The sequence below is a fragment of the Elephantulus edwardii genome, unplaced genomic scaffold (genome assembly GCF_000299155.1).
Source record: "Elephantulus edwardii isolate Elephantulus edwardi_28Jun2011 unplaced genomic scaffold, EleEdw1.0 scaffold00014, whole genome shotgun sequence".
NCBI lineage: Eukaryota > Metazoa > Chordata > Mammalia > Macroscelidea > Macroscelididae > Elephantulus > Elephantulus edwardii.
Window position 1 is genome coordinate 17,226,906 of NW_006399764.1, and position 13,921 is coordinate 17,240,826.

Below are 13,921 nucleotides of genomic sequence, written 5' to 3' on the forward strand. Positions count from 1 at the left end.
ACGGGACTAGGCATTGCTCTGGTCTTCTGTGAACAGGATCGCTGTGAGTCAGAACTGACTCAAAGGAACCCACACAACAAACCACATGAAGGAAGCTTTGTGGAATGGTGGTTAAAATGCTAGGTCACTGACTGGATTGTTGGAGCTTTGAACATAACAGCTGCTCTGTGGAGAGAGATTTGGCAATCTGCTTTGGTGACACTTGAAGCTCTGGAAACCCTTGGGGCCAGTTCTACCCTGCTTTCGAGGGCCGTTATGAATTGGAATCCACTTGATAGCAGCAGGTTTAAATAATACATTTCCTTTAGGAATTAAATATCCCTCAGCCAGGAAGACACTTCCGGTCTCTACCTTTTTGTGCTTCTAATTTATCTGTATCAAGTAGAATGATCCTGGAGCCTTGGGGGCACCTGGCTACTAACTGAAAGATTGACAATTTGAACCCACCGGATACTCTGGTAGACCTACGTGGTAGTGAGCTACTGTAGAGATTTACCACCTTGTACACTGCATGGGCCAATTCTCCTTTGTTCATATGTTCATTGAATCAGAATTGACTTGGTGGTAGGGGCTTTAGTAACTCTGTTGTTGTTGTATAACATCGAGTCAGAACTGACCCATAGCTGACCCTCTGGAAGTTAACCACACAGGAGGAGATTGCCCATCCTTCTCCCATGAAGCAGCTGGTGGCCTCAAACCACATGCCTTTAGGATTGCAGCACAGCGTCTTTCCACCAGGCCACTAAAGCTCCCTTTAGTAGCACTAGTGGAATCTAAATGTAGAGGTTCTGGAGTCCAATTTACAACTCACTTTCTCTATGACTCCCAGAAAACAAACATTCATTTATTTGATTGTGGGCTTCCCCCTCCAGTCTTTAAAGTATAAAGAAAAGGTATTTGAAAAAGAATATATCCTATGCCCATCATGGAAATAGTACTTTGAAAGTAGGAAAAAACCACAACAAGATAAAGGTAAATAATCCAATAGAAAAATGGGCACAGAATATGAACAGGCACTTCACTAAAGAAGACATTCAAATGGCTAAGAAACACATGAAAAAATTGTTCAAAATCCCTAGCTCCAAGAGATATGTAAATTAAAACAACTATGAGAACCACAGACAGAAGAGCAAAATTTAACAGAACAGCAAACAATAAATGCTGGCGAGGTTGTAGAGAAACTGGAACCCTTATTCACTGTTGGTGGGAGTGTAAAATGGTGCAACCACTGTGGAAGGCGGTATGGCGCTTTCTCAAAAAGTTGCTAATAGAGATACCATTTGACCCAGCAATTCTACTACTGGGAATATATCCCAAAGAGACCATAACTGACAGCCAAGCAGATATATGCACACCATGTTTACTGCGGCTTTGTTCACAATAGCAAGAATTTGGAAACAACCCAGGTGCCCATCAACAAACAAATGGATAGAGAAGCTGTAGTATATTCACACAATGGAATACTATGCTGCATTGAAAAACAAGGAACTCATGCAATATTATTCAAAATCGGTGACCCTGGAGGATATTATGCTGAGTGTAGTATCTCAGTCACAAAAGGACAAATACTGCATGGTGCCACTGTAAAAACAGGACTGACCTCGGGGTTGGGGGGAGACTGAGAAAAATGGGTTCAATAATGTATACTGCATTGAAACAGATGCGGGAGAAAACTGTTTAAAAGGGATATGTGATTAGGTATTTTTGTAATAACAGGAGTCTAGAGCAAAGGCTAGGTGGAGTGGACCTGGGGGAAGGTTTGTAAAACAATGGAAGAATTTTTGTTTTACTTTTCCAAGAGGGTAGTGTTCTGGGGGGGAGGGTAGGAGGGGAGAAAAGTGCAACAGTGAATGAATGGAAATCCAAAGTCTGTAAATTTTTACTGAAATTAATAATAAATTTTAAAAAAGAAAAAAAAGTAGGACCGAAAAAGGAGTAATAATTTTTGGTTTTTCTTTTCTTTGAAATTTACTTTAAACCAGTAGTTTCTAGGAGGGGTTATAAACAAAACTCATAACAAGAAGCTCTGGTAGGTTAGTGGTAAGGAGCTGTGTTGCCCATGTGACGGTGTGCAGTTTGAAACCGCCAACTGTTTCTTAAGAGTAAGATGAACAATCTCCTCCCATGTAATTTACTGCCTCTGAAAACCTGCTTGAGAATAAACTATGACTTGAGTTGATTCTGACTCAGGTATGTAACAACAATAAGCATACAATTATTTCTTTTATGGAACATTTACTTCATGCATAACTGACTTTTCTGGCTTCTTGTTCTTTAGGTGCTTGAGGGACACATGAAAGAGTTGGATTCTTCTATCATCAATGCTGTTGACCTGGATATTCCCCAGGACCCCTTGCTGTTCACTGTCTCCCATGGACCTCGCCATGGTCTCCTCATCAATGTGTGTAGGGAAGGCTTCCCTCAGTATAAGAAGCCAGCAAATTCTCACCAATACCAGCAACCTGTTCAAAACTTTTCCATGGAGCTCCTTGAGACTGGTATATCATGTCTTGCTTGTATTTATTCCTTGTTGTACATTTAGCAATTTAATCCAGAACCTGTGATAATACATCATAATACTAGAGGGTGAAGAAATACTTTATTCTACCATTTAAGGGTTTCTTCTCGATTCAAGTCATGAGGTTCCCATTAGAAACAGCAGGTGATGGATAAGTCAGTAATAGGACTTATTTAATTTGTACAATCTCTTTAAAGACATTTATGATTGCTGATACTTTAGATCATGTCTTTAATACTTTTTAAGAAGAAAAAATCTGTCTGCCAAAATTTCCACTTGTTGAAATAAATATAGAACCATATATAATAACTCATTATTCGGAGGAGATAATTTACTCTGTCGTGAAATGACACATTGGGATATAACAGCCTGAATTAATTTTTAATTATTCTTTTTTTAAACTGATCTCACCCCACACTTTCATATATAAGAATACGTTTTAAATTTTTTTTTTAAAAAGTCTACAGTTCTAGAATCATTGTCTATCGTCAGTCTGGTTCTTGCCTTCATGTGTTGTTTCCTTGGAGTGGGGTGTCCTTGCTTTCATGGGCTTGACCAGCTCTGCCCTGGACACCAGTGTGTTGACCTCTTTGTTGGAGCCCAGCCAGATCCTCCAGGCCATTCCTCCTCATGCTGGTATCATCTTAACCCTTGTTCCACTTCGCTGGTACAGTCTTGTAATTCTCTTTCACCAACTAGACTGACTGCTTCTTTGTGCAAAGTTCATTTTACAATAGTTGCACAAAGTCATCTTAAATATGAGTCTCACTATTGTCTTGATTTAAAATTCTTAGATTATGATGGAGATAGAATATATTTTCATGTTTATTGAACATTTTTCTGTTTCAGCTTTTGTGATGTGATTAATTTATAGATTTTGCCCATTTTTTTTTTTTCATTAGAGTTTGATTATACGTGTTGGTAGGTAAGATTTCCCCCAGTGCCTGGCACCAAATGTTTACTTTCTGTTCTTATAGATTTGCTCACTCTGGATGTTTTGTGTAAATGAATGAATAGAAATGGAATAGATGGTTTTTTGTGACAGGTTTCTTTGATTTCATGAAGTGTTTCCCAGGTTCATCCATGTGGTAACATGATTCGTTATCTAAAATCTCATTGCCCTCAAGTAATTTCTGATTCATGATGACCTTTCATTTGGTTTCTGAGGCTGTAAATCTTGACAGGGGCAGACTGCCTCATAGTCTTCCTTCTTCTTTGGGGTGACTGGTGGATCCCAACCACCGACCTTTAGGTTAATAGCCCAACATATAACATGCTATGCTACCAGGATTCCTTGATTCATTACTAAATGAATCATATCCTATTGTATGGATATGCCACATTTTAATTTACCCACTTATCAATTGATAGACAGTTGAGTTGCCTCCAATTTCTGACATTTATGGATAATACTGCTAAAAACCATCCATTCATGCACAAATTTATATGTAGACATATGCTTTCATTAATCTTGGGTATATACCTAGGATTGGATTATGAGTCCTACAGTATCTCTTTGTTTAATATTTTGGGGAACTGACTAGCAGTCTTCCAGAGAAGTTGCTTCATTTCTACCAACAAAATATATTAAGGTTCTAATTTTTCCACTTGGAAGCAGGAGTGACATCCACTTCCTAAACAACATGCCTCGGGAAACTCTTTGAACTTTGATAAACAACAATAGTTATAGAAAGGCTTCAGGTTTTTTGTTCATAGGGTTGCTATGAATTGTGCTCAACTTAATGGCAATCATCAGCAACAACAACAACAACAACAACAATTTATCCATAGGATAGAGCAGGGTTTAGGGCAGTTGTATATAGGGTCTCTATGAGTTGCAGGCAACTTGATGGCACCTAACAACAACAGCAATTTCTCCACCACTTCACCAACTATAAAACTATCTTTTAAAATTGTTCTTCTTTTTGGTAGGTGCTGTTGAGCCAACTCTGACTCATAGCGACCCTTGGTAAACATATCAGAGTCTTACACTATCCTGCACCATCTTCACAACCTCCCCAGGCTCAGGCCGCTGTTTCAATGACTGTGTCAATCAATCTGACTGAGGGTCTTCCTCTCTTTTTCTGACCACCCTCCACTTTACCAAACATGATGTCCTTTTTCAAGGCCTGGCTCCTTCTGACCCCATGTCTAAAGTATGTGCAATGAGGTTTTACCGTCCTTGCCTGTAAGGAGCACCTGGGTTACACTTCCTCTAAGACAGACTTGTTGGTTTTTCACAGTCCTTGGGATATTCAGTACTCTTGTCCAACCACAGTTCAAAGGCATTGCTTCTTCTTCTGTCCTTTTTACTCTGTATCCAACTTTCAGATGTATGAGAGGCAATTGAAAATACCATTGCTTGGGTAGCTATCCTGTTGGAGACGTTATTATCATAATGGTTTTGATTAGCATTCCCTAATGACTAATGAAGAGCTTCTCATGGATTTATTGGTCATGGTGTTTATATTTTAATATTATCCCAGGAAAATTATTTTTTCTTCTCTGGAAAAATGTCTATTCAGATCTGTTCCCACTTTCAAATGAAACAAATTGAGCTTTTTTATTGTTGGCTATAACTAGAATATGTTTGTTTATTTATTCTAGATTATAGAATACAATATATTCTATGTAATTTATATTTTATAGATTTTAGATCTTTATCAGAAATAGAATTTGTAAATATTTTCTCAATGTGTGATGACTATGGGAATGGTTTGGTCATTAGAAAGATTCAGTTTCCCTCTCTCCTTTTGTTCTTTCTTCTAGGCATGAGGCTGCTGTATGTGCACGATGACTCTGAGAACCTTGTTGATGACTTCACGATTCAGTTGTCTGATGGGAAACATAAAATACTTAAAACTGTTTCAGTTGAGGTCACTCCGGTTAATGATCAGAAGCCAGTGCTGAGCAAGTAAGCTACTTGAACAATCCCTTGTCAGAATTCCTCTAAAGTTCTACAAAGTCTAGAATGTCAGGTGCAAAGGCGGTGTGTGCGCAAAAACAGAGAAGTGAGTTTCTGTAACTCCTGTCTGTCACAACTCGCTTCTGCCACCTGGACATCTAGAACCTTTGGTGCAAATGTTGGTATGACCTCTCCTTAACAATCCTCAAATCAGCTGTCATGATGTGATTGGGTGTGTCAAGTTCTGTTTAGTTGTGAGTGAATATATTCACCCTTGGGAAAAGAGGCTGGAGCTGAGATATTTGGGCTTTGATTTCTTAATGCTCGTTGGTGTCATACAAATGTCCTTTCTCTGAATTCCAAGGACGCCTCTTTGGAGTCTTTCTCAGAGGCAGAACTGTGAAATTAGAGTTAGATCATGTGACATGGGCACACCATGAGCTAGAAACCTTGGTGGGAAGAGGCTCCTTTCTCCCTTTGGTGAGACCAGGGACCATGGGCATAGAGGCTGTGAAAACAGCAGGGGTCATAAATGACCTACAAAACCCACAGCTTAAGTTGTGGTGGGAGCCGCAGCTGCCTGCTCAATTCCAGTCACCACTGAATTAATTCTGACTCATGGCAGCTCCATGTGGGTTCATGTAGATCCGTGTCCATAGGGTATCAGTGGCTGCTTTTTGGAAGTACTGGGTCAGCAGGCCTTTCTTATAAGGTGTCCCTGGACAGACTCGAACCTCTAACCCTTTGGTCATCTGCCTAATTCATTAACTTTGCATCATCCAGATACTCATGCTACTCACTACTCCAGCTGGTTTTCCAGGATGCCGAGAGCTAGCATGGCAAATTCCTTGTTGTTCTTATGTACTGTTGAGTCAGAACTGACCCATAGCTGACCCTCCAGCAAATTTCCAGAGGCAGCAAAACTAACTGGACGAGATTGTCCATATTTCTCTCATGGAGCAGCTGGTGGATTCAAACTATGGGCCTTTGGGATTGCAGCACAGCTCCTTACAACTAGGCCACCAGAACTCATTGTTAGGTGCTGTCAAGTTAATATGACTCACAGTGACCCTATGAACAGCAGATCCAGACCCCGCTTTATCCTGTGTCATCTTCACACTTCCCTATATTCTCGAACCTATTGTAGCCATCACTAAGTTCATAGGGTTGGCAGAGGCCCATTATTTAAAAGTGGATGGTAATCTGCTTCCTGGGAAGTGTGTATAACTGAGAAAAGCAAGCAAGTCACCCAGAGCTTGACTTGGAGAGAGAAAGAGTAATTTAGAGGACTAGAGAAAGCCTTGCATATCAGCTGGCCCAGAGTGACATATATTATATAGGGTCTTGCCACACCAGTGTAGAAGTTATGTAATCTCTTTAAGTATGTTTCTGTCTCTAAAATTTGAGTGTAATACCTGGACCATTTCCTTCACAGAGCTATTGTTATGAGAATAAAATTCTTAGTGCAAAATCACACTGTAAAATTAAATATAAACCTTATAAAACTATAATGTTCTAATGCAGGTGATTAGGGAGTGCTAGTGGCCTAGTGGCAAGAAGCTGTGCTGCAGTCCCAAAGGTATGTGGTTCATATCCACCAGCTGCTCTGCGGGAGAAGGATGGGTAATTCAAGTAAAGCACCCTTAGCAACCTTATGTGACAACATAAAGTGCCCTACGGGGTTTTATAGGTGGTCTTCCTTATAGAAGCAGAGCTCTAGGTCTTCCCTAAAACCTCTGCATGATTTCACATCGATGATCACTGGGTTATCGATCAAGTGCTTAATCGTTGCAACACCAAATGAGAAGCATGTGATTGTTCAGTTTTCACTGCTGCTATCCCCAGATCCTTTTGGGCTTTGCTGCAAAAAAAAGTAAAATGATGTCATATTTTACATGAATGACTCATTGTTTCCAATAGCTTGGAGATTGGATTTCACCTGCTAATTACTTGAGGCTGGGAAACAGTAATAATCACATTAAACATACCCCACAGAACCAGTAACTTCTATTTTCATACCAACTCAGTCATGTTCCTCTCTGCAGGAAGGCAGAAATGACAATGAATGTGGGTGAAACTCGTATCATTTCTAGAGCTGTTCTTTCGGCCACAGATGAAGACTCTCCCAGGGAGAAGATATACTATTTTTTTGAAAGGCTTCCCCAAAATGGGCAACTTCAGTTTAAGGTTAGTGGCCTTCTTACTTTTATATTTCAAAACAAGCGTTTGATGTTAGGTGCTGTTGAGTCAACACTACCTCATAGTGACCATCATTGTCATGGTCATCCTGTGATGTCTTCATGCACAGTCTCCACTGTGCACAAGTCACCATGTTTCAGTCATCAAGTCAATCAATGGTGGAGGGTCTTCCTCTCCTTCTTGGCCTCTCCACATTTCCAAACATGATCTACCCTTTCAAAGATGGGCTCCTTTCCATAACTTGTACGAAGTATTGGAGACAAATTGTGACAATCCTTGCCTCTAAGGAAAACCCTGGCCGAACTTCCTCCAAGACAGATTTGTTAGTTCTTTTGGCCACCATGGTGTGTATTCAGTACTCTTCACTAACACTTCAATTCAAATGCATCAGTGAAAACAAAATTAACAGGCATACATTTTTTCGGTTTAAACATTACCATAACTGAAGTTAGTCTCTAATTTCCACGTTTTCCCCAAATGTAGAAATTTTACCTTTCCTAGGTGAACACTGTGACACTGATGTTGTCAGATGGGATAATGGTTACCCATGGTGGACAGTGTTTGGTGGAGCTCCCCGATTAAAGCAAGCTTGGAAGCAGGAGCGGCATCCACTTCTGAAATAGCTTGCCTCTGGAAATTCTGTGAACCTGGAGAAAGGATGAAAGTTACACAAGTGTCCAGGTCTTTTGTTCATAGGGTCACTATGAGTCGCCTATGACTTGACAGCACTTGACAATAAAAACAACAATTCAGTGTATACCATTCTAAATTTTTTCAGCCAATTCAGGGTAAATTCAACCAAAATCATTGCTTCCCATCCCACATCCCAGTTGTTAAACCTCAGTTCCAAGGAATGAAAAGCTTAGAGTGATCTCTGATGCCATAATCCACAGGAAGTTGTGCTGTTAACCAAAAGGCCACACTTCTGGGGGAAGGAAAGTTTAGAGAAGAAAGCCAAATGTCTTGTTTTGAATGAGAATACAGCATCATTTGAGATTATTTCCATTTTTCAATGGTCTACCAGTTCTTTCTCTTAGCTGCATTCCAGACCGTTCTGAGGACCAGGGTGCTCTTTGCTTCCCTTTGCTTCACACAGTCCCCTCCGCCCTTAATTACCCAAAATCCTTTTCTGCTGGATGGACATTGTAGGCAGCAGCATTGGGGTATCTTCGCTGTGTTCTTTAGGATGCAGAAATTATCCGAGTATTATCACCTCTGCCTTCTCAGCCAGCAATCCAAGAAATAAACAGCATTTTTTGTTTGTTTCCCTTTCAATTCTCAACTTCCACTCAGTGCAGGAATAATCTTGATCTGTTTTCCAAGGGGACAACTCATTCAGCAAAGAGTCTACCAAACTCTTGTGTATTATGCCTGGGATGAACCTAAAATATATATTCCTCAGTCTTCAGTCCCTTAATGCACTGGAGACGTCAAAGGACACAGTCTTTAATCAAAACAGTAGAGTTGAGAAGCTCAGTATCAAGAAAACAAAGATTCTCACCACTGGGCCAATTGGCAGCATCAGTATGGATGGTGAAGAGATTGAGATAGTTAACAGTTTTTGTTTACTTTGTTCCATAGTCAACACTCTTGGTAACAGCAACCAGGAAATCAGGAGATGAATTGCATTGGGAAAGTCAACTGTGAGGGACCTCTCAAGAGTACTGAAGTGCAACAAAGTCAGGCTGGAGACTAATGTGTGCCTGATCCAGGCTATAGTCTTTGCAATTATGTGCTATGCATCAGAGAGTTGGACAGTGAATAGGGATGATATAAAGAGAATTGATGCCTTTGAATTGTGGTGCTGGAGAAGAGTATTGAATATACCATGGACTGCTAGGAGAACAAACAGGTTTGTCCTGGAGAGGGTGAAGCCAGAATGTTCCCTGGAGCCAAGGATTCTGAAGCTTTGTCTGACATACTTTGGGCATGTTGCAAGGAGGGTTTGGTCCTTGGCGAGGGACATCATGTTTGGGAGAGTGGAGGGACGGCACAGGAGAGGAAGACCCTCGATGAGATGGATCGATTCTGTGAGTGGAGTGGTGGGAATGAATGTGTTTGAGACAGCAAGGTTGGCACAGGATAGAACGGCATTTAGAGCTCTTGTACATAGGGTTGCTATGAGTCGCAAACGACTCTATGGCACATAACAACAACAACAACAAAAAGAGTTAAGAAAACTTGATGATGTTATTCCATCCCAGTGTCAGATTTTAACAGTTGCCATATTTTCATCCTGTTTTCTTGCACCTAAGCCTGCTATGAGTTGGACCTGACTTGATTACACTTAATAATAACAGCAGCCTATTTTGATCTAGCAAATTGCATGATGTTAAAAACACTCCTGGATTTGTGTGTGTTCTGGAAACTATTTGCATTAGTTGACAGTTAATAAGCGTGGAAACACTATATGACACTAGAGGTAGAGACACTTGGACCCTATTGCTAACTCTTCCAACAGCTTGCCTTGCGTTCTAATCACACCTCCTTTGTTCCTATTCATTCTGGAACAGCACAGTTTTGGACCGATTCAGACTATGTGCTTGTTGCCCAGGTAATCGGTCACAAGGCTTATTAGAATGGTGGAGAATAAAAATAGCAGCAGCAACCATCAATCATTCCCACTGTGATTACTCGATTGGGCACTTAATTTTTAATTTAATGTAGACACAGTCCTAGGCAAGTGGCAGTGATTTCTCTGTGTAAAATAGTTTTTATGCTGGAGGCACCAGAGGGAGTCAGAGTGAAGAGCCATCACTGATTTGAATGGAGGCACAGATGTGTCCTTATTTCAAGTCAGAGTAATAAGAAATGCGGCAAAAGCTCATACACTTGGGCAGTTTGGGAGCTGAAGGGTTTTGGATCTGCAGAAGTCCAGACAGTCCCAGGTCCCCAGCATGGACCAGCAGCAATTTCCCAGATCTCTAGAGTCTCCCAGGTCGCTCCCAGATCAAGGTCTAGGCACTTAGTCCGTGTGGGGCCTTCTCAAGGGTCCCTGTTTCTGGCTGACTTTCCTTTGCTTGCCTCACCTTGAGTCCGGCTCTTATTTTCTGCCTCCTCTCGGGTCTTCAAATGAATCCTCAGAATTCCCATTCGACGCTGTAAATTATCAAATTACAGTCTGTCCAGTTTAAAACCTAAGAGAGAATCTGTTTTAAAATTCATATTTACAAGTAGATCTTATCATGGGAATAAACAGCTTAAATAAGCAATGTAATTAACTTGCACTCAGTGACATTTATTTGATTATATAATCAATATAATTGGATTATTTAAAACTATCAGAAAGTATTAAAGAGGAGGAAATGTTATCAAATAAATTATTTACAAATTCAAACCAAATTATGAAGACGGCTCTAAGAGGGATCACAGTAGGGAATCCTGGACTGAGTAGGAGAAAGATGTGAAGCAAATGTTAAAAAATCACAAAAAATGAATGGACTTGCTGGCTGGCTGGTGGAACCCCAAAGGTTCAGTAACCCTTTGAGCCTGAGCTAAACTTAGGCCTGTGGATCAACTTTCACCCAAACAAGTGACATGCTTATAAGATAAAGAATAATACCAGAGAGGAGCTTAGTTCTTAGAAAAAGAAATCATATGAGATCATAAAGGCCATCTTTGCCCAGGAAGAGTGCTCAGAAGACAGGAAAGGATCAGATAGAAGGATAAGGGGAAACAGGCATCATAGGGAGGTGTTGAGAAGTTGCTGTTACAATTTGTGGACTACAATGAATTTTATACAACAAGATCTATGTGACTGATTGAAACCTAATTGCTCTATAAAATTTCAAAGTGTAATAAACAAGAATTCATAATATTGATATATTAAAATGATAATGGTTTGGAGATAGTCTAAAAATTGAGATAACTTTTTTAAAAGCAGACCAGTTTCCCTTGAGCTGATTCAAACTAATGGCAGCCCGGTGTGTCACAGAACTGAGTGCTTCACAGGTCAAGGCTGTGAACTTCCAGAAGCAAACAGTCAAGCTGTTCCTGAAGGTGCCTTCAGATGACTTTGAACCACCAGCCTTTGGGTTTAGTTGTTGAATGGCACACACACACGCACGGAGAGGGGAAGGGGTAGCACAACTTCTTTTTCACAAGAAATAACAATCTGTGGAATAATGCCTCAGGGCAAATGGAATCGAAATCCAACTCACTCTGTTCCTAAGTCAGACAGGGAGAGCTCAAGAGAATAGCCCATAATAAATGATAAGATGACATTTTCCTTGAGTGTGTCAAATGACTTATTATGAGCTACTTTCAGGGAAACTTAAGAAAGTAACAGTAGGATTATTAAGCAGATTTATTATCATATTTCATAATACAGTTTTGAGCACACCATACCCACATTCCTGGCCTTCAAAACAAGAACTTCTCTTAAGTGGAAAAGCCTTAATTTCTATACTAAGTGGAATGGGATATTTGCTTACCAAATGTTGGCTTGTTTCTAGAAGTTTCTGTTAAAAATTGTCATATTTGCAGCTTATATTTTTGCTGATTTAATATTTAAATATATAGAGATATAGTCAGAATGATGAGCATTTTGGGGTCCTATGGTAAGGCTGAAAGTAGTTATACCCATTCTATTTTGGTTTAACTCCTTTAGATAAGCTAGGTAATGCTCTAGTTTGGAAAAAAAAATAGTTTGATTAGTTATGTAATGAGATGAACTGAAAAAGCAGAAACCCCAAAAGATACACATTTAATTTTTAAAGAACCTATTCCAGCAGCTAGATTACCCAGCTGCTCTCATTAATTGGAATATTTAATCAGCTATGATTGCTTATGATAAATACCATGGGAAATTGCAATGCCATTAAATTGCCACCTGACTTTGTCAAAAGTCCTTTTGGTTGAAGTTAGTTTTCCCCAAAGGTTTTAAATTGCTTTAACATATTTCTCTTTCTACCCCGCTCTTTTGGAGGACACAAAAAATAAGGTAATATGTCTAAAAGTAGATTCTGGTATTTCCCTAAAATATTATTTAAATGGAAGGGTTTGGTGGGGGTGGGGGGTGACATGGAAAATGTGTACGGAAACAAGTGAGAACAGCTGACTGATTCTGGCACTTTTCAGATAGGGAGGTCCTGGGCCCTGCTCTCTCATGGCATGAGATGCACTCAGGAGGAGGTGGATCTCAATTTGCTAAGATACACACACACTGGACCGGTGAATTCCCAGGACCAGGACAGCTTCACTTTCTATCTGTGGGATGGTGACAACAGGTCACCCATCTTTGACTGTCACATTACCATCAAAGGCACGGGAAAAGGTAAAGGTGTGTTCTCCCAAGGTCACTGGTGCCAAGTTGTATAACTGGAGGTGAATGTGTGTAAGCACTCCACAAATGTTCTCTCCTTTCTTTACTTCCTCCCTCCCTGCTTCCCTCTCTCCTTCTCTAAAGCCCTATCACTCATAATCCAATCACCGTCCCCAACCCCAACTCCCAGTGCTCAGGCTTGTTTTGCCTGCAACCTTGGAAGTTCACAAGAGGAGAGTGGCAATTCATGTGGTTTTGCTATACTTCAACATGCTTGTTGAAAATTGAGCCTGGCCCCCAATAGGGCTTCCCAGGCTACTTAACTGTCCAGTGTTTAAGCATCAATCTGATAAATATAGCTTTATATCGAGGAAGAAAACGGTTACTTGAAAATAGAATTTCATGGAGAAAATGCTTCCCAAGTAATTTACACATAGTAGCCTAGTGGCAAGAAGCTGTACTGCAATCCCGAAAGCACACTGTTCGAGGCCACCAGCTGCGCCGCTGGAGAAGGATGGACTGTCTCCTCCTGTGCGATTAACCTCCTCTGAAAATCCACCAGAGGGTCAGCTGTGCGTCAGTGCTGACTCTAAAGTACACAATAACAATGATATTCAAAATAATAAAAAGACATTTTATAATTTGAAAAGCTTTTCCCCATCTTGAAAAGCTTTATCCACCTTGAAAGTGCTAGTAGTACATACTCTTGAGATGAGAGTGAACTCTCTAAGACAAGGACCTTTTCTTGAATTATTTGAGAAGACCCATTTGCATAATAACATACAAACGGTAGGAGGAAGGGAGCTTAAAAAACGTTCTAGAAATAAAACTAGCAAGGGTCTGAGAATGTAAGTACTTCATGCCCATTCTCACTACCTCCAAAATTTGCTCTTAAGAGACCATGTGAAAATGCTATATGGTGCCACTGTTGTAGAATGAGGCTGGCATCGGGGTGGGGGTAAGACTGAGAAAAACTGGATGAAATATGTTTATGGCATTGAAGTCTATGGGGGAGAGAATAGTTTAAAAGTATTAT

The 13,921-nt window shown here is 40.2% G+C and overlaps 1 protein-coding gene across 1 annotated transcript in view; it reads left to right on the top strand.

The window, feature by feature from the left end:
- FREM1 (FRAS1 related extracellular matrix 1) overlaps nt 1-13,921 on the top strand; it is a 157,038-nt gene that overhangs the window by 78,112 nt on the left and 65,005 nt on the right. The window contains exons 19-22 of the mRNA XM_006881353.1: nt 2,279-2,498; nt 5,288-5,432; nt 7,469-7,610; nt 12,702-12,897. Of these exons, the coding sequence (XP_006881415.1) occupies nt 2,279-2,498; nt 5,288-5,432; nt 7,469-7,610; nt 12,702-12,897 (703 nt within the window). The remainder of the gene's footprint in view (nt 1-2,278; nt 2,499-5,287; nt 5,433-7,468; nt 7,611-12,701; nt 12,898-13,921) is intronic.